At 39.4% G+C, this 27,481-nt stretch overlaps 1 protein-coding gene across 5 annotated transcripts in view; it reads right to left on the bottom strand.

The window, feature by feature from the left end:
- BCAS1 (brain enriched myelin associated protein 1) overlaps positions 1 to 27,481 on the bottom strand; it is a 49,128-nt gene that overhangs the window by 18,355 nt on the left and 3,292 nt on the right. For 3 of the 5 annotated variants that reach the window (XM_080557807.1, XM_080557806.1, XM_080557810.1), the window contains exons 3-10: positions 25,218 to 25,291; positions 25,022 to 25,103; positions 16,814 to 17,394; positions 11,128 to 11,286; positions 10,509 to 10,553; positions 6,256 to 6,396; positions 3,130 to 3,165; positions 2,605 to 2,808 (exon numbers count right to left, since the gene is read on the bottom strand). In XM_080557807.1, coding sequence (XP_080413933.1) covers positions 2,605 to 2,808; positions 3,130 to 3,165; positions 6,256 to 6,396; positions 10,509 to 10,553; positions 11,128 to 11,286; positions 16,814 to 17,394; positions 25,022 to 25,103; positions 25,218 to 25,286 — 1,317 coding nt within the window. In that variant the 5' untranslated portion in view covers positions 25,287 to 25,291. The remainder of the gene's footprint in view (positions 1 to 2,604; positions 2,809 to 3,129; positions 3,166 to 6,255; positions 6,397 to 10,508; positions 10,554 to 11,127; positions 11,287 to 16,813; positions 17,395 to 25,021; positions 25,104 to 25,217; positions 25,292 to 27,481) is intronic. The other 2 variants (XM_080557808.1, XM_080557809.1) reach the window with 2 other exon arrangements.

Below are 27,481 nucleotides of genomic sequence, written 5' to 3'. Positions count from 1 at the left end.
ACAGAGTATGGTCTTAGGCTCAGCAATAAAAAGTGTTGTTCTGCTTCACTGGACAGCTAACTATTTTGCTATTTGTATTATCAGTACATAAATACCTTTCAGTAAAAAGAACACTTTTTCTGTGTCTTGTGACAACAGAATTGCAACTGCTGTTTTTTTCTTTTTTTTTTTTTTTTTAATATAACTGCTTTTAAAGATAATTTTGAGCAGTCTTAATACTGAGTCCCCTCCCGCCATCATTTACTTGCATACTTTGATCAGATATAAATGAAGTGTTATGTTTCTCTGCCCTGATCAGATATCTGCCAGGTCTTGAAACCAAGTTTCCAACACAGATATGTGAAATTATTATCTGTAATTTTCTCTTAATATCCCTTAGCATTTGCTAAAAAACACTTATATGACAAACATTTGAGTAACACTTATGAGAATTCTCTTGTGGACTGATCAGGAAGTGGGGCAAATACAGTTAAAGTGGTTTCCATCTGCAGAGTTAAAAAAAAATCCTAATTCAACATACTTATTCAATTCAGCATTAACTGCAACATGTTGACAAGCACTTCATTAGCTATACTTTGAAGTGAAAGCTCATCGGAAGACAGATATCTGAGAGACTGCCTGGAAGGAAAGAAGTGGGTTCTGAATTCTGGACTATTGAGTACCGTAGCTGCTATTTGTTAGTTCAAAAAAAAGAACTACACATGACTGAGTTATGTACCTATTTGGGACAGTTGTTAGCTTCAATCCTCCGTCCTAACAGAAGAGCACTACATTAAAAAATCACTGCAGGAGAAAAAAAGACAATCCTCAAACCAAACTGAAATTTGAGGTTAACCTGTACTCTGAGGACTTTTATACATCTATACTCTTTTTTTTTTTTTAAACCCTCAAGTTGAGTGGGTCACCCAGGTCTTTCAAAGGAAATATAGTATTATTCTGTGTCAAGAAAATCCTGTAAAGTAAAACCAGCCTTTTATAAGTAAGGATTCAATGCTAAAGGTTGTTTTTTTTTTTTAATTAAAAAAAAAATCCTAAGGAACGAATTCAATTCTCTATTGCAGAAATTTACTTCAGAAAACTTACAGAAACTCTGGGTCTCAGGGTGATTCCAGAAAAAAAAAAAAGTTTGTACTAAGAATAAATAAGCTTGTTCTACAAAGTAGAATGTCAGATTCATATTCTAATATACCTCTCTGTATTTGATACAGTGATATAAGTAACCCTTAGTATTTTTGGTAGCAACCAAACTCAGCACTGTGTTGTACATTTTTCTCCACAATGCTTTCCATTCACTGAGGTAAAAAGTTTTATTTCAGTGATGATGTAGGTAAAATTAAATGCAGAATTATGAACAGAAAAGTGAAAGATGGAATTTCAGTAAAAAGTCCTGAGGTGCTTGAGATTCCAGAACTTCCATGAAAGTTGTTGTAAAGACCTAGACCTAGTTTAACTTAGCTGTAATATGAAATATTAGCTATAATATTAAATATGAACTTCAGAACGGATTACTCAGTTTTACATTGAAACTTCATGCAAACATTTGCCAGAGGGACTCTTTCTTATGAGGCTCAGCATACATCCTACTTCCCATTCATTTTCAAATAAGCCAGACTATTCAGATGGAGGAGAAGGTTTCCGTAGCAATAGTAACTACATAGAAAAAAATCTCTCCCTCCTCCTCCTTTACAGGTTTCCTGTCATTCTAGATACTTGATTTACCCAATTCCACAGGAAATGAAGTCCCAAATAACAAGCATTTACAGCTTAGATCATTTTCAAGATTGTTTACTCTGTAAATATCCAAACCTTTTTTTTTTTTTTTTTAAATATGCAAGTAATGAACTCAAACCATCTCTGCCCAGTAGGGAAAATATTGCTAAAGAAACAGTGGAGGGCTAGCCACTCCTTCAGCCTCTGTGTATTTGGAAGCATTTCATTTCTGGGTTTTGAACTTAAACAGAAGCCCAGAAAAACAATTATTCAACATACAACAATTCAGCAAAGTTTAACACAGCTCTTCTCTTAAATGAAATGAAGAAAGCATCCTTCAGCTCATAAAAAGCACTAAGGATCATGGAAACAGGAACCGTGTTTTCGAAGTTGGTCTTTATTGTAGTTAAAGTTGTTTAAACTGAGGGAGAGCATCTTTCTAAACAATTGAACTCAATCTCCAAACTTAAAGACTGATCCACTCTTGTATGACTTCTTTTTTTTTGGTGTATTGAGTAAGAATAGACCCACCAGATTCCAGGTTTTCAGATATTCAGAAATAAACCATTTCTCAAAAACCAAAACCAAACCAACTAGTATTTCGTCAGCAATATTTTTCAAAAATACTACAGACAGGTTTTAAAGACTATGATTTTACAAGATTTTTCCAGAGGAGTAATTGCCGTTATTAGCCATGTGTACACGTGACTGCTCGAAGCTCATACAAGGATTTGCAGCTATATGGAGTATTTACGTCCCTATGCACTCAGCACGCAGGATGTGCTCAGCTGCACAGATGTGACTGCTTTACTGTTGCTGTGTACTTCACAGCAACTCTAGACGCTGTGTGAAGAGGGAGCTGTGGGATGGACCAGCTTTGAAATTCAGACATACCTTTTTCCAAAAGAGTTTGCTCAGTGGCATAGGAGTGGATGATGCTTTCTCCTTTGTCACCTCTTTGGGGGCTTCAGTGGCTGCTGCCTGCTGCTGGGCTGCAGGCTCGGGGGCTTTTGTATTCTGCTTCGCTGTCTGCAGCTCTTGAGAGGAAGGGACATTTTTGTCTGATTTCACAGAGCTAACAGGCTGCTGTTCAGTGCTCTAGAAATAAACAAACACACAGGCTGTTGGAAATGTGAATGACAAGATAATCACAGCATGTTTAAGCATCACCTGATTTAAGTGGTAAGTGCACAACAGGCTGCCAGTGCACTGGACACAAAAAGCAGTAAGGTGCAGCTTATGAGCTGGCTTTGCCCTGTCTTGAACAAAGGAAACAAATTACAGACCAACCCATCCTCCATAATAGAGATGATTAATTGATAAAGAAATTAAAACAGTCTTTGAAACTGAAAATGACAATGAGAATAATCATCCTTTGATGGCATTATTCATTCAGGTAACTTGAATCACCCTACTCACTTTGGTGTTAGTTGTCTGTTGGGTCTCCTTTGCAGCCTGGAGGGAAACAAAACAGACAAGTCTGACAATGTCAGCACTCAGTTACACAGTTCAGGAATTGTCTTTTTTTTTTTTTTAATTTTTAGTGAACGTTAGTGGAAGTCTTGGCTCCTGCAGCCATGGAAACTGATCCCTGACAGAGGCAAGGCTGCCTGTAGGGACTGCCAGCCCCTGTCCTACCTGCAGCAACGCTGCAGCCTTGCACCGAATTGTTTCATGCTCATTCTATCATTCTACTGTGCTTGCAGTCCTCAGCTTCTTCTCTAAAAAGAAAGCTACGTTTACATATGCGTTTCCAGTCTCTTCAGGTAAGACATGACGCAGGGTTTTAAGACATTAGCAGAGATTTTTCTAAGCTCTCTGTGTCTTTCAGTGCACACATACAAGCCAGAGCCAGGTCTTTTCCACCAAGGGAGCTGCATGCCTGCCACGGATGTGCTAATGTCAGCCTTTGGAGCAGTCAGCTCTGCTCTCCTGGCTGCACAGACAGACGGCTGCCTGGGAACGACGGGCACAGAACAGCAGCAGCTTTGTAACTTAGAAGCAGGAGTTGCAGCACTGCAAAGAAGAGCTCTGCAGGTGCAGTAGGGTTGTTTAGTCCATCCATTTATACTTTTCTCAATTAGGTGTAATTTATTTTTCTGTAAAAATTAATTCATGCTCACAGGTCCCTTTCATCAAAATGCATGAAGCCAGGAGGAACCCAGTTTGTTAAAGTCATTTCTGGCCAGTAACACATACAAGTACCTATTAACCCTGACATCCATCTTCACTAATACTGAAGTATCTGTACAGTAAAAAATAAGTTTTGTATGAAAGGGCAGCAGCAAGCCCCAGACACAGGTAAATGTCAGCCCAGCCCACTGGGTTTTGGCAGCCTGCTACACTCTTTGCAGCCTTCTTAAAAGAATAGGTGAGAAATATTTTGCAAGAGCCAAGAACTTCTTTTTGTGGTTAGCTCTAAGGAGCAGGATCCAGAACAACTGGTAAAAAGCAATGTAAATGCCACAAGCTAGCTTCAGTGCTAATGCTGAAAATAAGTGATTAACTCTCTTCTTCCCAGTCAAAAGTCAGTATAGTTACACTACAAAACTGGCATGCAATGCAAGGCAAACATACATGGATGGGAATAAAAGCATGGACGCAGCCCCAGCTGTGAAATCCTATCAAAACTCTGAAGTCTAATTGCCAAATCCTACTGCACCAGCTTTGTTATGAATTTATATTAGGATGCATACATTGTTTGCAAACGATATTTACAAGCTGTAAGCATTTATGTAAACAGGACACTGAGAAACAATGCTTCTGGTAACCTAGGAGTTCATCTCTTCTTAACTAAGATAAGTGCAGTTCAGAAGACTTGAGAGACAGAACTTCCAGAAGAACCTGTGAAGTGCCTAAAATTAATGAGAAAGACTACATATACTTAAGTAAAATGATTGTTTCAAACAAACCAATTAATTCCCTATTCATCTCGTTAACACATAAGCCATTTCAAAGATATAAGCAGAACTTGTGTTTAAACTAGAGGTGACAATGTCAGGGCTTGCCTGTCCCATCTGTGCTCTGATTTCTGATTTGAATTTTCACTTTCAATCAGCCTTACAAGCTAACTTAACACCATTTTAATCCATCGTGCTTATTCCTAATATGTCACAAATTATGTCCCAGTTGTTTCTGTATTTTGTGTGTGGAAAGAAAGTTGTGTAAATAAAATAGAGAGATTTTATAAGACAAGTTTTATTACTACAAAATATTAGCGTTGTTGCTTTTCTTAAAGATAACAGCTTTCATTCCAGACCCAGATATATATAAAAAAAAACCTATCGAATTCTAAAGGAAAAAGTCATCTCTCCCTAGAATTTCTCAAGATTGAAATGTTTTAAAGAGAAGCTAGTACCTTAAAAAAATAACTGGTTATGTTTTTACCTAGAAGCAAGCCCTAATGAACAACGAACAAATAAATTTGTTTTCATTTAATACAGTTAAAATACAATCAATGTAGTAGATACTTTAACTTTTTAAGTAGTTGGCAAGAATTGTAGTATTAATGCATTGGGAAGTTTATTCCTTCAGTGAAAAGCAGATGATAGTTTTAATTTCCAAAATGAGAGGACAGTGGAAAGAACATTGTTGTTTTGGAAGTGTTAAAGAATTCCTTTGGCCTTGTGCTCAAATATAACTGTCAATTATAAAGCCCCCTACTCACCAAAACCTCCCTGTGGGTGTTTTGAACAAGCATTAAATATTAATTACTTTCCTCCCCCGGTGAAAGGGGCTCTGCTTCTGCATTCTTTGGGCTAAGCAGCCTCAATTCTCTGCTTCCCTGCCACAGAACACCATGGCATATTATCCTCTTCAGAAAAAAAATAGAAATGCCCATATATGGGCCTTGAGACAAAAGCTGGTGAAATGTTTTCAGCAATTTATTACAAATAAAAACTAAAACCACTTGCGTGAAAAGTGTGCTCTTTCAACGTTTTTAAATTATCCTTGAAACCAAAGCTTTTTGCATTCAAACTAAAATTAGATATTAAATTTTACGTTTCAAGTGAAAAGTAACTATTTGTGAAGGAAAGTTCTTATTCCTTCCCTGTGTCATATCAGTTATGTCCCCGTTCATCAAATCACTAATTTCAACCACATGACTGTGCGTATTAAGTCAACATGAAACTTAAAGCCTTAATTATAGTTGGGCTGGGCTCTTAAACCTTCCCTACAGGGGATGTAAGGGAGATGTACATATCTGCACAGTTCATTGTTTGTCAGTACCTTTTATTTTTATTTTAAGAGACCAATGAAGCTTAGCAGGTGTTAGTAAGCATAACCTGTGCAGCATGAAGCTCGGCAGGTTAGAGGAATTGTTTCAGAATCCTGAATTCACAGATGGTACAACAACAAGTGAAACATTGCACACTAAGCTTGTTTCTACAACGCGCGGCTCAGAAACGCTCACATTGTTGGTTTTCAGAGCCCTGCACAGCACAGCTGGCCAGACTGAGTTCAGTTACCAATTAAATTCCACTCTGTGACAGGAACCATCTGTTACTGCTCAGGGTTCTGCTCTTTCTAGGGTTTCATACAGACCTTATGCCTAAAGAGTTTGCTAAAAGTACTGTGTCCTAGCTTGGGACTCTCTGCCTTCTTTTTCTTGGCTCCTTTAGTCTGGGATTCTGGCACCGTCTTCGGAGCAGGTTGCCCACCATGGCCTTTTTCTGCTTTCGATCCCTTTTGTACAACATCATTTGAAGTTCAGTACTTGTTACAGAACTTGTATAGTTTGTTCATGAAAAAGATTCAAACACTCATACTTTGTTTTCAAAATAAACATTTCCTTTTTGCTCTGCACATCCCCCTTCCCCCCCCCCCCCCCCCCCCAAATTACTCAGTGCAACAAGTAGTGAAGTAGTGAATGAAAAATAAAAGCTATGGTAATCCACTTGACTCAAAGTTAAATCAATTTGCCCAAATATTCATTAAATTTAAGCTTCGGTATTATTTTATTTTTATAAGTAATCAACTGAATTTGGGGTTATTTGTAAACTGGGCAGATAATATCACTTTGAAAACTCCTTTTAAACTTTTTCCCCCCAGTTTTATAGGGGCTTTAAAGTGTTTTGCATAATGAAGTATTTATGAAGAACACAGTATGAATATTCATGATATGCTACGTAACAATATTACAAATCTGCATTAATACTTTTATTTCTAGCTAATTTTGTGTATCATAAATATTAATGATCTACTGATATTAAGACTGTTGAATTGGAAAGCACCATTTCTCTTTTACTCCATTCCAAGCACCTACAAAAAAACCCCGCTGATTTTGGGAGTCAATACCCATTGAAATTAGAGACAGGACCTCTAAGCACCTCATTGAAAAATACATTACAAAGGGCTAAGTATCAAAGAAAAACATTGACATTGATGTCTATATGGAAAAAGTAATATCAGGTTATTTTAAAATAGTGGTAGCAGACAACCTGCAGCTCAAAGCAGATTAAATTACCCTGCATCAAGCAGAAGTGGGTCTTTTCAATTACATGACTTTTCTACAAGTCTTGGGAAAGAAATTGAGTAACTTTTTAAAAAAATGTTCTATTTAACTTTTCATAACATTAGAAAATAATCTTTAAAAAGCCAAGAACCTCCTCAAAACATCATTGTTCAGTGTTGTCTTTCCCCCCCTCCCCAAAATCTTCAACATAACCCTCTGCAAGGTTGTGTATTAGTGCAGAAAAAAAGATTAAGTTTTACTGTTATGAATAACGGCTTTTTTTTTTTCCTCCCTCCTTCCCCATCACTTTCATAATTTTCAATAACAAAAAAATGGAGGACAAAAATCAAACATATCAAAAGTTGCTTAACTGAGCTTCAACATCCAAACAAGTTAACACAGGAGTCTGCACTATGGTAACAGCCTCGTACATATGCCCACAATATATGACTAATCACAAATACAGGGTAGCATTCTTCCCTCTGCAGTGTTTCAGTGTCAGGTTTTAAAGATGATGTATTTGTGATTACTTAGGACAAAGTAGGATGTAATATTCTTGTTATGTAATTTTTGGATGTAATATTCTATTGTTAATTGCTAGTATCCAGGACTTCATTCTGATTCCCATAACATTTTCCTTAGGCTATCTAGTTCCTGATTTAATTAAGAATCATCTATAGGCCAATCTATCTACCTATCTATATACAGGTATTTAAATCATTTTAATTATTTTTAAATGAAAGATGAAGTGTTCACACTCAGGAGAGCTTTCAAAGAAGTTGACAAAAATTCCAGGAATTACGGGAAAAGTGACCCAAACTCCAAAGAAACAAATTGGCCTATAGTATCTATAATATAAAGCATCAAGCACTGTGGCTGACTACAATGAACAGGATATGAGGAAAGGTCCAAAACACAGAACATAACGCTTCTGAGCATGTTAAGCTGAGATCTTGGTTTCAAGATTGTAAGAAGCATCTAATGTCACTGAATGAAGCAGTATGCCATGTGCTATGGAGAGGCTGCAGCCAGTCGCATCAGAATTGGCTGTACTTCCCTGCTGTAGTGCAGCGTTCCCACATGTACAGTGTCATAACTGTCAGAAGCAGTTACGGAAGGCTCAGATAGGTGGTCTGGAGCAGATCTGATCCAAACGAATGCCATGTTGGTTAGTATAAACTTGCAAAAGATCGATTAATCCCAGGATGTCTGACTCAGCTCAGTATTATTTATTATGTAGGCTAAACTCCTGTGTTTACACGGATGAAGTGACAGTCATTAAGGGTGTGCCCATGCTGCTGAAAACATACATGTCTCTAACCAGCAGATTAAAGCCAGGGGCACCATTGATGACAGCATATTGCTGCACAGACAGCAGGTTTTCTGCATCAGGCTGAACTCGGCGATACTGCACACCTCTGCATTTCACCAGGAGGGAGGGTGCTGCCGTGCTTTGCTGAGCTGTTTCTCAGAATTACAAGAACGCTTGTCAGTCCTCTTAGCCATGGGAGAACACAAAACAAGTAGGTGCATAGGCAGCCAAAATGAAAGCGTGACCCGGACTTAAATATCTAGTGGTCCCAGTGCCAACCAACCTATCCAAAAGCTGGCTCTTGGGAAAAGGCTCAGCCTGAATGAGGCAGAAAGCCACACTTGAGAACACGACTGTTAAAGACAGAAGTTATTTTTTCAGTGGAGAATTGACCATTATTTCATTATACATATCAGCTATAAATTTTGCAAATTTTCTATGGCTGTTGACATGTTAACTACTTTAGTGTATTTTTATTGAATATAGTGAAAACTCAATTCTTTGTGTCAGGAAAGCACTAGTGAAGGTAAAGAATTTCTTTGTAAAAAACTACTCCCATTAACTTGTATGAAAAAAGTTTGCATATCCTGCTAGTCATCTGGATTTGTTTACCCTCACAGGTGTGATAGCAAACCAAACCCAAACAGCATATTTGTTTCCAAATTACGATACGCCTGCACCAGTTACCTGTTATAGAAGCACACGATAAATTATGCGAACTGTACTGAACAGCTGGATTTTTCAGAATGTGTAGAAAGAGATACAAAACTCACTAAAACAGTGCAATTTGATAACTACCTTTTCTGGACATCTTAAAGATCAGCCCTGATTAACAGCTTCCAGAATTGAGCTAAAAGCATTGAATGTACTTACAAAGTCCTGTAAAAAATATTCACCGTTTTAGTACTGCACTATGTGAAGATTGAATAGGACAAAGGATAAAAATGGGATAGAAAACAAGTGTTGATGCAAGCAGTGAGTTTTGTTCCCTAACAGATGCATGGAAATAACTTGTTGTTTTTAGGGATTTATTCTTTGTGTTATTTAAAATTTTATCACAAACGTTGCAAGAGAAAAAAACCAAACCATTCTAGTTCTAGTTATAGCAACATCTAATTTGGGAGTTCCCAGTCATTGAGACAGTCAGTGACATGCCTGTAGGCTAATGAAACACTGAAGGAGGAGAAGGCAGCTTAATACAGATCATCTGGCAAACTCCTGCTTCTGTTGAAGCAATTACAAGCTTTGGCACTAGCTTAACAATGGGAAAGAAGGGAGAAGGAAAATACTTTAAACACCTACATTTTTCCATTTTAAAAGATTATGTTTTCACCTTCATTTAAAAAAAAAAAAAAGAAAAAAACAACCTCTGCCCACCCCTTCCCCCCAGCCCACTAGCTCCAACTGTAGCATGGTACAAACAAGAGTGCTTCAGCCAGAAGAGTCCCAGAGAGGAAGCACTGGGACCTCCCTTCTGCTTCCCACTGCTCCTTATTGATTTCAGCACAAAAATGATCCTCCCCATCTTCCCACACCCGGAGATGGGGGGCAGGATAGCTGTGCTGCCCCTGCCCATATAACCCAGGAGCTGCTGTAGGCAGGAGGCCTCACGTGTCCTTCCTGCAGTGCTGCAGACGTACAAAGAGGTAACGGAGATGACCACATGCATTACAGGATGCAAAGAACGGTACACTTTGCTCGGCTCTATGAGAAAATGGAGCTTTTGTGGACTCAGGAGGGTTTCACTGCAAGGACTTGGACTCTTCAGATCAAGGGCAAGTCAGAGTAACAGCCAAAATCTTACCAGGTCATTAACTTCACAGAAATGCTACAAATCTGATCTTAACTGCACCATATGATCTGAGGAATCACACTGTTCATACTCATCTTCCTTTCAAATTTATTCAGAGGGAAAATATTTTAAATTGTGACTGCAAATGATATTATCAGTAGGGGAAGAGGCAATACAATGAAGAATAAATACCTGTGTTAAAGAACAGTGACCGGTAACAGAACAAGGAATTTGCCTACCTTGTCTTCAGGTTCACTTTTGGTTTCAGCTTTGCTTGGTGAGACCTTAAATATATTTGAGGAAAAAACACCACAAAAAACAGTCATACCCAACTCAATCTTTCAAAAGATCTGAAAGTTCATCTGTTTGAAACTAGCAGGTTTTTCCCCCCCAGCACAGAGGTGAAAGTACTTTTTTTCCTCTCACATATGAGAAAATTTCTAAGACAAACATTTCTTAAGAGTAACTTAAAGGCAGTGGCAAAGATGAAAAATACCTGGAGCAAAAGTGTTACTGAAGATTCTACAACCAAAAATCAATACAAATGAACTTCAAGATTTTACAAATCAATATTTAAACATGCAAAAAATATTTAAGACAGCTAAATACCTACAGGTTTACAAGTACTTGTGCAGCAGAGGAAGTTCTCAGAGTCAGTCACCATTTTATCAAAACTGCAACGTACCTACGTCTCTCTATCATCTCCTGTCATTCTCTAAAACATCTATTTGGCTTCATTATTCCTCAGTGTTCATGACAGAGAGCACATTACATTTAGCTAAGCACATCCACAAGGGGTTTTTACAAGCACTCATTTTGAGCCATAGCCTTAAGACGTAGAGGAAAGCAATGGCTTACCAGCGTTTTAAAGAAACTCATGACGGAGTGGTTGTCCACTGCAGCAGCTGCCTGGGGGCTGTCTTGGTTTACCTCTGCCTTTGCAGGTTGCTCAGCAGTGAGACTATTGACACTTGCCAAGTCCTGCCGTAGGTCTCTTCGGTTGCAGTCATCTATCTCCTAGAAGGAAAAAAAAAAAAATGGGGCAGTTTCCTCAGTCCCAGCTTGCTTGATTTCCAGTGGAATGCAAAAGTAACATTTGTGACTTGCATTATGTTGCTCAGTCACAACCCTAATTCCAACCATATTTCTCCAGCCTACGTATTCAGAACAATTGAGCATTTATACATCTCTTTCCCCTCTTTTCTAATATATTCAGCATTTGCTGTTGATTGGAGGAACATTGTTCTGAGCTACCAAGTATAACAAACACAAGTAAAGTTGCACACAGCATCCTAAACAACACTGCTTTTCTCTTTTCAAAGCTGAACTTGTGAATAGGAACAAACACTGAGATTTTTAGCCTTTGATGGCTCGCTCAGTGTCTGATTGTACCATACAAAGATTGCTTCCGACACCCTATTATTCTGCAACTCCAGAAATAATTTATCTAGTAAATACCAACATGGTATAGGTTAAAAAGAAAAAAAACACACAACAACAACACAAAGTAATTCTTCTGAGACAGAGTTGTCTCCTCTGCTCCTGGAATTACATTCACCAGAGCCCCAAAATAGTTTCTCAGTGCTCAAGCACTCACATGTATGCAATATTCTTAAAGATTACTTAATTTCTATTTAGAAACCTAAACAAGGGTCTGTTTTATTTTTATTTATTTATTTTTTAAACAAACAACATTTAGACCAGTTTTGGAGAGCTTGGCACCTCTTTGCACTATTTTTTTCTGCCATTCTGGACACTTTTGCTTTCAGCCTGTGCAGGTAAAGCCAACACAAACTTTTTGCAGGAGAAAACAGCTTGAGACAAATTCTCATGTCCAATTCAGTATTTCCTTTTAAAGAGCACTACACATAATTATTAATATCCAAGTCTTATCAACAACACTCTTCCCTTTTGTTTATCTGTTTGTATTATAACTGACAGATCCAGCCCTGCATTTATTATAGCAGTGAACTGTGGTGACCTTGGTAGGAAAATTGAGACTTTACTGAATGGACCATCATAGTAGTGCTGTATTTCTCCAGAACTTATCTTCAGCTAGACTGAAGCACACATCTGCTCAGTTAGGAAGCAGTGACTAGAGGAGCAGATTTTAGGACACTAGATGCCCCAATGACTGCTTTCCCTGTACCAAGGAATTTAAAAGCAGTATTCATAGAGGATTTGTAAAGAACCTACATTTCTATAGGTCACTGAAGGAAGGAGAATAAACACATATAAACGAGTTAAAACTTCAGAGGGTTAATTTGGCATCAGGAAAGATGAGTGTGGAGTGACCAGTCTCAATGCAGCATTTAAGGAGTTAAACATACGTTTGACTTGCAAGAACAGAATTCTGTTTAATTCTCCACCCACCATTTTCCAAATTTACCCATGAAGAAACACAGCACAGTAGTTCAGAAGGTTTCAACAGGCTATTTAGGAGTTGCTCGCAAGGTTCTAACACACCACTTTGTCCAGCTGCCAGCTACAGGCCCGAGCCGTTCCAAGAACAATATGTCCCATGCAGAACACACGCGGCCACACCAGCTCCAGCAGCCCTTCCTCCGGGGATGCCATCTAAAGAGCTTTGGTTCTGTGAAAAATGCTGGCTCTATTCCAGATATTAAATGGGCAACAGAAGCATGAGGCAAGGGATCGAAGAAGCAAAAAGCAGAATATACATTGCTAAACAAAATTTCATTAACAAGGTACTTGATGCTATCAAAGAAAAATAAATTATTTTCACACACGTACAAACCCTGCTGAGGTGCATGCTGTTTAGGAGGAAGGGCTGTTTTTGCTAGACACTATAGCAAACAGCTATTATTAGCAGCAGATACCACCGGGAACAGTTGCAGAGGTGACGGTCACCATGACTAGCAGCACTAGAAATGCATCTCCTGCTACCGCCGCACTGCCCAGATGGGGCAGCTATTGCAAACCATGCAGAGCTTCAAGCCCAACGCCATCCAAAAATCCCTGCAGGCTTGCAGAACACAAACGGGCCATGGAGTGACCCATGGCACAAGGAGCCCCTACTCCAGAATTCCCAAGCCAAGACTGCTGCTACACGGACAGAGCTGGACTTTGATAGATACTGTGATCCATCCTGTGCTTTCATAGGGATACTACTGTAGGAAGAAATACAGGCTCAGGCCTTCAGCATAAAAATCAAGCAGAGATAGTGCAAAGTCCTACAATACCACGTTTTCTAAGCCACAGCCAAATAACCACAAAAACCTCTGCACTGTGTAATATGCTGTGCAAAGTCCCAAAGGCAAATAATAATGAAAGAAAACTCAGAAATAACAGAAGAAGAAAGTCAACATTAGAAGTTAACAGTTCCTGTGTAAGTGCTCAATTCATTGCTTTGGGGAGCCAAATTTGGGGGTAATAAACACCTTAAATACTTATACTGTAGCTTTAGTTCAGTCATTAGAAAAACATATCAAAAGAATATATTCCTGCCAGCACTTTTGTTTGTATGAATCATGGCTCAGTGAAACATTTCAGGCATATAATTTATCTTTTCTTTGGCTTACATAGTAAATGCTTCATGAATTCATGAATTCTGTCCTTGTTTTAATTATGCTGTCTTCTGAATGTAGTTTTGTAGACCACAAAAATAAAGAGTGGTTCACCAAACACAGAATGTTTGTGCAGCTCGAGCTACAACTGTGGAGTCTCTCTCTTACTTACCAGCAATGTTATTTGTTATGTGCTGGCACTCAATTCAGGGAAACTTTTCTTTAGCTTTTACAGATACTATAAGCCATAATCCACCACAAAAAAAAAAAAGACAGTTGGCAGCAATATCTGGATTTTTAGTATGATTATTTGGTAACTGTTTGAAGTTACTACAGTAACAGCAATTAAATTAGATTTGGTCATTCCTCCATCCTACATGAGAATGAACAACTTTAGAGGAAACAGAAGGCAACTGTGCTGCAAGGCAGAGCTACAGCCTTTGTTTTAGGAACAGAGTTAAGATCTGGCAACATGTCAGAAGTGTTTTGCTGCTCTATCTTTCCCAGAAAAGGTCCTTATCAACTCTCCCCCATCCCCAACACATATTCCTTTGTATATTTGAGGAATGAAAGACAAAACTTACAGACAGAAAACTTAAGGATAAGGTTAAAATTTAACTCTATGTTGTTATATAGTTTTGTGACTCATTTACACTAACTTAAACCCTGATTTTGTGAGCTCTCAAACATTTCCAATGCTCCAGCTTTAAGCATGCATGTGAAAGATGTACAGGCACTTTTGTTAAGTGTGACACCTGTGCTCAAGCAGGCACCAAGCATAAAAAAGCTGCTGTATGTGCTAAGATCGTGCAAATACTTACACATATCAAACACCCCACAGCTGATTAGTGCTTGGGATTTCCTATTATCCCCATTACAAGTTCAGCATATGAATAAGATGAAGAACAGAACAGAATTCAAAATGAATCAAATTTAGATGTTATAGATATAAAAATTTGGGTCTGAATGAACAGTGCTTCTAATATTTGTCTGGACTAGCAAAAAGAGTTTTGATTTTCTTGTTCTGCCCCATCCGTTGACAGACACTTATTACAAACACTTGCTTGAACTTTTCTAACATCACTATTTGTTACCAGCTCAGTTTAGCTCAGACTTCTGATTAAAGTTAGTTTAGATTGTTATTTCATTAGAGAAAGTTTCATGCTGTAGTACTTCCAGAGCAAGAACCATGACATTTCACAGTCTGTAGTTCACAATCACAGCAAAATTGGAAATTATGAATTTTACATTTGGTTATAAAAGTAACTATTCTTGTGAGCCACAGGCAGAATTTATTCTTTTTTTTATTTTTATTTTTTATTAGTCAGTAATATCTGTGGGGAGTTTATAAAGCTGAAAAACTTCAGTTTATAGCTGCAAATAGATGTGGCAGTAACGCACTGAATAGGTTACTCATTCTGAATTATTGATCCAGTTCCGTTTCTGTAGTGAAACACTTGGTATTCTGCTAGGTTGAGACTACAGATTCTTTAAAGGCACGTATATAGCAGAGACACTGGTGATGGGTGCCTCCTTTGAAATGCAGGGGTCAAAAGCGTAACGTTTAAGTCTTACAAACTAATTTGCAAAAATACTGCAATAAGTTTATACAACTAGCGAAAACTTCAATTTTGAGGAGACAAAATAGAAACAACAAAGAATAGAAATTGAAGAGACCTTTGGGGATAACCTGCAGCATTGTCAGTACAAGCAGTGAGCTCACCTCAAATGTTCAACACTATTAAAAGCATTAGTGATTATGCAGCAAAAGTTGTTTAAAAGCCTGAACTAAGCTAATAAAAACAATTCTCATTAGAATGGCACTTACACACACATTCTGATAGGGAGGCCATGAAACTATTGCTTTCCTCCTGTTCCTGATATCGGACAGGGCTTGAGCTAGATCACCAGGTAGTTTGGCTGACACTATTCCGGTGAGACTAGTAAGAGTTATGCCACTTATTCACACTCCAGGGGATGAACGTTTTCAGTGGTTGCTGAAAATGAATCCTCCAGTGCATTTACTGATATTAGACTCTGCAGGAGGTATAAAAATCTTATCCTACTGTCCTTAAAAAATAGATTTGTGTTTTGGGTGTGCATCTGGGCTGAAGCGAAACTTTGCTATAGTCAATGAACTATACCAGTGACAGATCTGACAATTGAGATGTTACACTCCTCTATTCTAGTAACATAGGACTACTGCGGACTTGGATTAGTTCTGACCAGTTGGTTTTGATGACGATAGAATAAATAAGGAAGAAGTTGAATAAAATCTCTCCTCTATTACTATCTGCCATTCTGCTTTAGACAAAATGCTAGCATTAGGGCTACAAAGTGGTTACTACTAAAAGCAGCAACAAATTTCCATGATGCTTAACAAGCCACACTGAATTCATGCCTATTTTCAGCTCCTTTCTTTGGCTAGCAAGCTCTCTCAGATAGGTTATTCTATATTGCATTCTCCTCCTGTAAAAATCAGTTCTAAAGACTGCATTTGTTTGACTAAAAGTCACAACGAGCACAAAAATTGTTACTGTATATTATTTCTTTTGCTGGTATGTGCGGGATGCAACAAGCAGCTATTGTTCAAGAAAAGTGACCATCTTATACTAATTTATTTAAACCATCCAGTATCAAACTCCAAGCTCATCAAGCACAAGAAACAATTTTGCTTTCAGGTAATTTTGCCTTCATTTGTAGCTGGCGGCTGTTCACTCTTAAGACTATTGGAGCACGAACACAGCTACCTTGCCTACACCTTTCACAGCAATGCAAAAGAACTGAAACCCTCAGCCAGGTGCCAGCACTGAGCCATGGGGCAGGCATCAGAGCTGCTATTGCTCTGCCGTGGGTTCTTCTCCCAGCCACCCCTCCAGGGGTTACCTACAATAATTTTAAGAGCAACACCAATTCACTCACTGAGCCACCACAGCATCAGCTTGTCCTGGGCTACAGTTATTATTCCTAGGAGGTGTCATTAAGCGTGACATGGAAATTCCTATCCCAGCACTTGCCTTCCCCGGTGGGATGCCATTTGAAGTTCTCTGTGATCCGGCGGCTTCCTGCACGGCACTGCACCCGTCAGGAGCGTCTGAAGCCCTCGTTTCCTTCTGGGTGGGAGTCTGCTCTTGGCTCCTTTCCTTCCCCTTCTCCAGTTTGAAGATCTTGTCAAAAAAGTTTACTTGTTTTGGCTTTGGTGCGGCTGCAGCCTCTCCCTCAGGTGTCCCAGGTGCCGCTAGGCCGCTGTGGTGAGGCACTGGTGCCGACTGGGCCTGGGCCAGGATTTTATGGGCGCCAGGCCCTGGCGCAGCTGCCGCGGGCAAGGCCACGCTGTCACTCAGCGCTTTGTTCACGTCGGGCGCCTCCGAGCTGAGATCAAGCTTCGCCGATCCAACTGATGAGTCTGACTCTGGGTCTTCAGTACGCCCTGGTACAGACCATGAAAACGCGAAGACAGAGCGGGATTTAGCAGGTGGCAGGGCCCTGCTGGCAGTGCTCCCAGCAGCCTCGCCGCCCGCAGCGCCGGCGCTCTGCTCCTTTGTCTTCGGGGAAGAAGCGGCCGCATTATCCCGCGCAACACTTGCCTTCGCATCAACTGCAAACAAGCATAAAACAGCAATTATCCCACACAGCAAAGTTATACGGGTTGTACAATTAATTGCGGTCACTTCGCTCCTTAATAAACTAAATAGTTCAGAACGTGGAGCCCCAGGGAGGACCACACACAGCGTGGCTTGTTTCAGGACCCCGTTGTTTTCCTGCACTAAACACGAGCTGCAGCTCATCAATTGGACCTGCCCATCCGATTTTCCTTCCTCTGTCATTCCTCATTGATGTTGGCACAAATTGTGTTCCATGCAGCCCCTGCTCAGCTGTGTCAGGTCGTGGCTGGGGTTTTGGAGCGCTCAGCCTGGCGGGCGTGCTAGAAAAAAAAATCAGCCCTGATGCCTTCAGCATTTTAACCAAGTGGACTGGGTGATTTCATTTCATCTGAGAATATGTTACTTTCCAATTAAAGACATTATACGTGAAAGCATCAATAAAACTTAAGACAGTTTTACATTAATATTACACTTTCCTTTGTCAAAGCTAGACATAAATAAAGACTAGAGACAGAGAGGACTGATTTTGTTTCCTGGATTGCCAAATTCCCCAAGGCCTGTGCAGTCACAACATATTTCATTCATTTTTCCAATGCTGTTGCCTTGCTGCCTACTCTCTATAGTGCAATTTCTACTTTTTTCCTCTATTTTCTGTAGGTTAGTTTAAGCCTGATTTGAATAGTTACAAATCACATCTGAGCAAGGCCTTTTGTCCTTTTGTTTTTGAATTTTTTCACCCACAAGCAATATGGCTCTATTACATTTCTCTCCCAAACAAACAAAAAAATCTCACAAGTAATTCCTGCTTGTGGCCTCACATAGCCATTACACTTTAGATTTAAAAAGTCTTTCATCTTAGAAGTATATTTTATGATTTATATTACAATGGCACTTTGGTAAGACAGTTAAGGTGAAAATTCCTAATATTGTATGTGCAGATGGGAACAGTAGGCTATCGCTTTATAGAAGACAAAAGGAGGACAAAAATGAGAAAAAAATCCCTTATATCTGGCTTTGTGTGTGGGAGGCCAAGTCAGACAGCTTATGTGGTGTGAAACCCCTGAAAACAAGAATCTTGTACAGAGGTAAATCTTACATTTTGAGCTTCTATTCTCTGCTTTGGCTGGAATATGTATCTGTTTTCCCTGTCATTAACCACCACACATTTCACGCATAAATTTAGGTCTACTTAATTATAGCTGTGCTAAACTGTCAAACTGAGTTGCTAAATTTCAATTTAAAAATTGTTGGTTTCAGTGTAAAATGGAAAATCATTTCAAATAATTGTAATTGTCTTTAGTCAATATTATGCCGTTTGCAGTTTAGTGTAACGGAAATGAAACGCTAGTTGCCAATAAAACTTGACTAAAATGCTTGTCTTCCACAGTACACACTTTCAGCATTTTCATTTCTAAAATTCCTTTTCAAGATAAGGAAAACTGAACAGATTAATTACAGCTTCTAAAACTACTAGTTAGCTTTTCACAGCAGAATTACACTAACATTCTGATCCTCCCCACCAAGGATTTTGCATAACAGACAGCAGCAGGCACGGTACAACATATGTCCTTATCCATTTCATGCTCTCCTCCTGTGGCTGTGCTCAGGGCTCCTGGCCACATCTTTATGCAGAACAAGAGCAGAGCCCACATCCACAAACACTGCCCAGTTCCCATCAGCAAGCATCCAGGGACTGGAAGTCCCTGCTGGATTCCTTGGTCACAGCCCAGGGTTCGTCCCACCTATCAGGAGGTGGGGGGCTTCCAAAAAAAAAAAAAGAAGAAGAAAGAAGATGTACTGTGTGCTGGCATGCCAGCATTTACATCAAGTGAATTTACTGAAATACTCTCCAGCAGCAGGAGCAACAGCTGACAAAGCAAGGCCTGCTGCTGCAAGATTCATAACTGAGGCCAGCACTTCACCAGCCACCAGGAGGGCTGCCTCTCAGCTTCTCTGCTTCCAACATTTTAAGTCTGACATTTGCTTTCTTATTGTTTTTTGTGCATATGCAAGCATGCAGAGGGGCCAGAGCACCTCAGTACATCATGTTCTGTCCAGGTAAATACATTTTCATTTCTTTGTGCACTCTAATAGAGAAAATTTCTTTCCCTGGATTCTTTGTTACTATTCATGTAAGAAAATGACTCATGCTGGCAAGACTCCTTTGCCACTAATATTCTTCTACAATATTCCGTGAACACCTATTTCAACATAATGACATGCAAAGAAAAGGTACAAATAATTAGCTATTTTACCACCACCGTATCGGTCAGTGCCACTAGGCATCAGTTATAGTTTCCTAAGCCTCATGTAGTACTATGAAAAAATAACTGAAGCACTGACTTCTAATTATAGTTGGAAACTTGGGAAGGAAGTAAAGAAGCAAGCCCTTCCCCAGCTAAAGTAGAAAAAAACATCCACTGGAAAATAATTGTAATAAATGCTGAACTTCTGTTTTATGTAATAGATTAAAAATGAAGTACAGAAAAACTGTCTTTAGTATAAAAATAGACATATAAGCTCATCATTAAGAAAACCAACTAAACAAAAAGTAGCTCATGAACCTATCAAACTCCTTTTATCTCTAATTATCATGGAAGGAATGAAAGACCTGGAAAATATCACTGGCATGAGCTCTGCAGCATGTCTTTTGTGTCAAAACAGTTCAAACAGTTTCAGGGAAAGTCTGCTCAGACACCAGGCAAGGCAGATCCTACCACCAGAGAGGAGACATTCATGTGGTGGGCTGAACAGAAGGATTTGACTCATGCCATATTCTCAGCAAACTGTGGAGGAGAAAGTTTTTGAAATCACGTTGTTTGGACGAAAATGTTGCAGTTTTGACAACGTTTTTCAACCCCTCAACACTTCCATTTCAGCCTCTTTTCATTTCCACAAAGGGTTTCATTTTTAACCAAGTTCTTACTATTGGTTGTAAATGCACAATGTCCACAAGATTTGGGAACATCTTCACAGATGCCTCTTTCCAACTGATTTCTCCCAATTAGCTGATTGAAGCTTAACCCACCTCTTAGCAAGGTCACTGGCACTTGAACTCAAATCCCAACTGCTTGTTCCTCTCAGTTGTTTCTATTCTAGAGCACTTTAAACCTCTGTACCCCCCCAGGAGGCTCCCACTATCCCATTTATCTGTCAGAGCCTTGATAATAAAAGCACACCATTTGTTGCATTCATTCATATATAGACAGCCATAAGCCAGACTTGAAAGTTTTTTTTTTTTTTTTAAACAGACACAGAAGTACCATTCTTTTCCAAATTACTCTGCAAGAGGCAGAGTTAGGAATAAAAGCAAAGCCTCCAATATTCTAGGTCAGTTCTGCAAGTGGATCAAAGCTGTTCACTCTGAATAAGATTAATAACAGCTCTGAAACTAAAATCAACACACAATTTGCAGCACTGCTGTGAGATTACATTTCATACCACTACTACACAGGCATTTCACTGTCAAGTGTTTATCAACAGATAACCACACTACAGGTTTATCCTTCTTTCCCTTTACTTCAGCAGGATGTGTAAAAAAAAAAAAAAAAGCAGCACTTGAGCTGCAAAGTCCAACTTGAGTAAGAACACCCTGGAGGTAAGGATATTTTTCTGAAACTTGCTAGATTTGACATATAATTTTTTGATTAAAAAGCTGTGCAGCAACTCATTTTTAGCTGCTGAATGAGGTAGAGCTTTAATTGCCACGGTCCTCACATAGATGTCTCCTGCTATGGAATTACTACTGCTGTGTAGAACATGCCATAAACTAAATGCTATGAGAAGATGTTTTCTGCTATTGTTGCTTTGGACAACAGAAAAAAATCCATCTAGTGTTTGCATGGGAGACATCCCCCCCCCCCCCCCCCCAAAAAAAAAAAACACACTGTTGTGATGAGACTACATGAATTTTCAGAAGCATTAGAGTTCCAAATATAAGACTTTCTCCCCTTTCTTAAAATGAAAAATACATTAATATTCTTTTGCAATCTTTCTTGTCCCATGTAAATAATGTTGACAACATATATGCCCTAAGAAAAATAATTTCACAAAGTTAAATAACATTGACATTTACCTAACAGATTTAGTGACGTTAGCAGATATGGAGGAAAAGAAACTAGCAATGAGAATTGCAATGATCATTCTTTAATAAATAAATAAATAAAAGGTATCGCATTTCACACTGTATAGGTGGACAGATATTGCAATAAGCTCACTTGAGTTAGATACAGTCTGGTAAAAAAAATAATTGCTGAAACCAATTTATCCTCTGGACATAAGTTGCATCTAACTGAACTTTTCTTCCCTGTGTAACCTTTCTGTTCACGAGCATTATTAAGTGGGTCATTTAAGGACCTATATGTAACTACCACCCAAATGCAGGCTTTTTGCCCCATTTTGTCCTCCTGTTACATTTCTACTCCGTGCAGTGCAAGTCCCAGAGATAAACTGCTGCTAGTTTTGTCCTTCTTCCCTTCGCCTGTCCACCAAGCACTTTTATTAGTATTCAAAAAGGCCAGCACAACACATTAAGAAGTCAGGATCAAATTTGCTAACCGTTTGCTCACAAAGGAAGATGTCAAGAAGTAGCAGTAAGGGCACCACTCCTGCTTCAATGGCTTTACAGGAAGAGAAGGTGGATGATAGCACTGTGCAACGTCTGCAGCCCTGGTAATCAGAAGCAGGAAAGGCAAGCAATGGAAAGAATCCCTGAGCCCACACGTCTGTCAGCCTGTTTGAGCAGAAGCAGCAGAGAACCAGTCACCAATCTGCTCACCCAGATGTGAAGCAGATGGTTACAGGGCCCTTCCAAATAACCTTACTTCCCCTAGTCGTATTAAGTTAGTTCTCTGCATTATTTTTTTTTTCCCATTATATTAGCAGATATAGATTTCATAGACTCATTTATCAACTATACTATTTAACACAGAGCACATGGTCAGATCACTAGCAATCACAAAAATGCAAGCTAACAAGACAAAGGCCAGAAACACTTCTATTAATGAAAGCCTTGCTTCACTTGCCTTTTGCAGCTCTGTTGTCTTCTCTAGAAATGCTCACTTTATGGCTATAAAATAGATCACTACTTTTTTTTTTTTAAATAGAATTATCAACTACATTTTTATAAGAATAACTTCTATTTCCAAGAAACGCTCACACTTCTTTATCACCAACACCTTGATTAAATTATAGGAACTAGTGCAATTTCGGTGCTATCTACATAGTTAATGACTTAACTGCTGCTTAAACATTAATAAAATTAAAATATGAGTAATAGTATCATAGACCAGCCAATTTTTTCAACTTGCTACATAAAACAGTTTAATAATTACATTAATTAGGTAATCCATTTAAGTAAAACTTCATTTTATGTATTTAAAAAAACAAACCACCACACATTTACTTCCTAAGACTTCAGACAATGTAAATCATCTGGCTTTTATTTACTGCCCAGAACCCTGCTAGCTTGCATGATCAGAAACACAACTACAGGCTTTTATTTTTTAGTGGACAACCATTTAAACTGATTTCTTATAGCTAGATGACATTAAGAAATTAGCCACAGAGTTGAGATTCTGAACTGTAATCAGTACCATCTACATATCCCATACCTATCTTGATTACTTCTCTTATTTTATTTTATTTTTTTTAAGATGTAACAGACTGATAAGTTTCTCTTAGCAACAAATAATAGAGTATTTTCTCTCCTTACAGAGATTGGAGGGAATAGTTGGCTTTCATTATATTCTGAGAACAGAAATAAATCCAATACAAGGAAAACACTGACAAAATTAACTTGGCTGGATCTTCAGTGTTGTAAAATGTAGCAACGCTGCTACAAATGAGCACTGCTGAACGCTGGTCAAGAAGGCTCCAAAGCCAACAAGAGGTAGTAGGAGAAATTAATGAGGTGCTGAAAGACAAGGAGAGAGACACACACATCTGTGGCTGAGAGCAATTGCCCGTGAATATGTGGAGACAACTTCTTAAGATTGTTTGCAGCCCAATTTTTAGTGGTCAGGCCATATACTTCACACCAGATATTCAAACAGGATGTGAACATTTAAAGCAGGTCTCAGCTGCTGACAGGCACCTCTCCCTGGGGAGCCCAAGGTTCAGCTTTGCCATCACTTGAAAGTCTGGTTGGTGTCCTGTTATGAAATAGGACCATGAAATAGGTCTGAAGTGGGATGCACTAACTCAGCAGTGACGTACCCACACCCCCGCAGAAGTACCTGATATCTCTGTCCTCTTGTTCTTTACAATGTAAAAAAAGCACTGTGGAAGGGCCAAGCCATGCCAGATACCGTTCTTCTTCCAGACTAACACCCCCAGTTTACGCACAAGGGCCTATCAACATGATTTTGTTAATGTACAGATAAAGAGAAAACTCCACCCTTATGCTCCAGTTACCCAGGTACTTGCTGAATAACATCCAAAACATCCTATAACAGTAGAGAGGTGGTCATGGTTACAACATTAGTCTTTTATAACACAGTTTAAATAAACCTCTAGTAAATAAGACTAACCTCTGGCAGTATTTTCAGTTGCACTACATTCTCAGCTTTCACTTACCTAGCTCTCTAAACTACTGTGCCATAGCTCAATTCTAGAAAATTTAGGGTGACACAGTTGTGTTTTATTTATGAAGATACCACTGCAGATTAGACAGACATGCCCCTCTCTCTCCAAGGCATACTACCTCTAAAATGAGAGCAAAGTAGACTTCTGTGTATGCTGCTCTGACTGAGAATGGGCTTGGCAAAGGAAAGCATCCTGACCAAGAACACAGACGTTTGCCTCCTGGAAGTTACTCCTCCACAGAAGCTGGGAAATGTCTTAAAGTTTAACATATTTACTTTCTAGCCTGCATAGATCTACATTCTTAGACACATTCAGTAACTTCTTTGTTTGTTTTTTGATAATCTCCTACATCCCCTCCAAACTATCAGTTTCCACACTAGCAGATATTTCAGTCTGGCATCTGAGCACAATGACCTCACTTGGTAACTCCCTGCTAGCATCAGGGATGCCACGAAATTGTTTAAAGACAACTCGTTCTCCCTCAGAAACATGCACTTCTGCCTCCTTCCATCCTGCAGAACAGCTTCCCATCACGTCCCCCCCAAACACAGAGCCTCGCTAACAAGCCAGCTCATCCTTGCATTAGTGTCATTGACACGTTATGCCCCAGTTTGTGCTCTGAGACTCCTCAGAGACTTCTTAGAGGCATAGTTTCCTCCGGTACTCCAGCAGCAGCAGTTTATCACAGGACACCCTGAAAGAGACCAGTGTCAAACCGTGCCTGTCCTATCATACCTCATGCTAACCGAATTCTATGGTCTAATAAACCCTTTGGGAGACCAACAGCAGAACCAAGCTCCTAGAATAATTAAACAGATTCCAGAGGACTTAGAATTAATTTCCTATTTCATTTTTTAAAATATTTTTAACTCTCAAGCTTCTGAGCAGATGCATATGTTGATTCATAGGTAAGAATCAAAATATGAGCTCATCTTTTGATATGAGACTGTATATCATCATTTATTGTTGCTCCAGCATAAACTTCTCTCTCTCTGTCTGGTGGCAAAAGAGACATAAACGCTACCCAGTACATACCTCCACCATTCATTGCAGGAGGATGAGTCTGAACAAATACAGCAGATCCATTTTTGACACTGGTAGGAGATTCAGGTAGAGCCTGAAATACCAGATAAAATGGTTCTTAGGATTAGATACACCAGGGCATTTGAAAGGTATTGGCTTCTCAATAAGGTGTAGTCAAGGAAGATGAGAATGGGCAGCTCTTGATTACCTGATCACTTATTACTGGGTATGCATTGTCTTCTTTAACTTCCTCTGGGACACTCACTGTGTTGCCCATAGCTCCTGTGAGATAGGAGAAAAAAGAAAATGTACCTTCTTTCTCATTAATAGATTTACTACCTAACTAAAATTAAGAGACAGCCAATGGTGACAGACTTTGATAGCCTGTTAAATTCCTTTTAAGCCCCACCTGCTTTCCCCAAAGCACCTGCCCTTGTCATCAGTCTGCACCCATCAGAAGTATTCAAACCAGATTACACACAGGGGTCACAGCTGCTCACTGCAAATAGCACAGATTAATGAATTCTTCTTTCTTGAGGAAAACTAGATACCATCACTCCAGCATCATTTGTTAGGACTCAGTAGATAGGAAAGACGTATGGAATTAGTAGCAGAATAAAATGACAAAGACCAAATAATATGAATGAATTACAGCAGCTTTGTGGGGTTTCACTTTATTTTTTCTTTTTTAATTTGAGAAAAAGACAAACAGAAAAGGGACAGCATGCAAAGAAATCACACATGTTCACGTGTTAGTTCTGAAAATCTGGCCCTGTGTGGCAGGCTATTCTGTATAACAAATCCTACAGAGAAACTATCCCTTTGAATATGGCTGTGAAAGTATGGGGCAACTCTAGGCAGCTTCACAGGTCAGTTGCAGCTCACAGATGCACCGAGTGCTGTTTTCTCAGCTAGCTGGAGCTGCAGCGAGACAGAGCCAACACAAACCAGCCACCGCTGACTTCATCTGTGGTCCTGGATGCATTTTTCAAGCACGCTGCATCTTGTGTTGCCACAACATTAACATCACTGCTACCCAAACTGGGCAGTTTAAAACAGCTTTCTCATGTTCACACCCACTGGAGTCACATCTCTGACTGCAACAAAAGCATAATTCTATCTAGTTAATTAACATTAAGTCATTAGATAATTCAACATTTATTTAAACTGTTCTTATTTCTTTAAAGTGTGTTTAAGGAGCAGTATATTTGATTCAATTTTAGATTTTTTTCAATTCAATCTTTCCTACATAGAAGTATACATTCAACTGTGTTGTCTTTTTCCCCTTATGTGTATATATGTGCCCTGTGGACTGTAAATTCTTTGGGACCAAACACACTCCCTGCAACATGGTTGAAGGCTGAGGGTGGAGGAAGGCTCCTGTTGACTTTGGCTCAGGATATATATACATATGGAGCATTTAAAGCTGCACAAGCAAACAATAAGGGGAGATGCTTCTGAGCCACGCCTTGAAAGAGGAAGGTCTCCAGAGAGAGGAAGGCTGAGGGCTGCAGCCCGCTCCAGCCTCAGTGCTCATCCTGCTGGATTTCCTGCACGGGCACCACGGGTGCCAAGTGCTCCTCTGCTCCTTGCTGCGGTGCTGCGTGCCTATATGGACCAGTGAAGCTGCAGAGGTGTGGAAGAGCATTTTCCTTAGCGCTTTGACTAAACAGCCTTTGACTATAAGAGAAAAGGAGGAAAAGACCAGTTTTGCTAAATCACCTTCATTAGAATTTGAATCTCGGAAGGAGGGGGAACCTCTCATTTTGGCTTCCAGTTACTGTCTAGAGTTCCAGCTGGTTATGCTTTTTTTGGTAACCTCAATCTACAAACTTTTGCTTGACAGAGGTAGTTCAGATCTGGTTTCTATTTTATGCTGCATCCTAGCTGACATGAAATCCAAGCTGGGCCTCTCTTCCAAGCATGGTTTTTGTTCTTTGAGTGCCCAGTGCTGAGCTGGACGCTGAACGGCCCCGCTGATGCTGAAACACGAATGGCAGCCACATGCTGCTGAGAAGCGCTGCAGAAATAGTGGCTGTAGCTCTGAGCCTTGATTTCAGACTGCCGAGTTGTTTTACAGGGATTTTATCTTCTCAGCTGATATTTCCACTATAAATCAGAACTTCTGATTTATTGTGGAAAAGAGCCAACATCTCCCCGTGGATGTACAACGGCCTCTTGTCCTTGCTATGTAGTTCTGTCTCCTAGCAACATTAAGTATTATCCTATCAGAAGGGAAGAAAACAAGATTCAAATCCTGCTGCTTAGTCTCAATGGTAAATTTAGTATCTAGTTGAATCTGGAGGATTTACTTTTGTTTTCCATTCACAAGGCCTCCTGGTTTATGCCAGGAGACAACTTAAGCAGAGAGTGGAATATTTGCAGGTTACGTGCTTCCTTTTTCACATGTGCTGTGAAATAAGCATATATCTGAGGGGAGTGGAAAAGCAAATTCCTATTTTTTCTTACTAA

This window comes from Anser brachyrhynchus, assembly GCF_964034855.1.
Source record: "Anser brachyrhynchus genome assembly, chromosome: 16".
Taxonomy (NCBI): domain Eukaryota; kingdom Metazoa; phylum Chordata; class Aves; order Anseriformes; family Anatidae; genus Anser; species Anser brachyrhynchus.
Note: the sequence above shows the minus strand (reverse complement) of the source record. Positions and strands in the feature narration are given on the sequence as shown.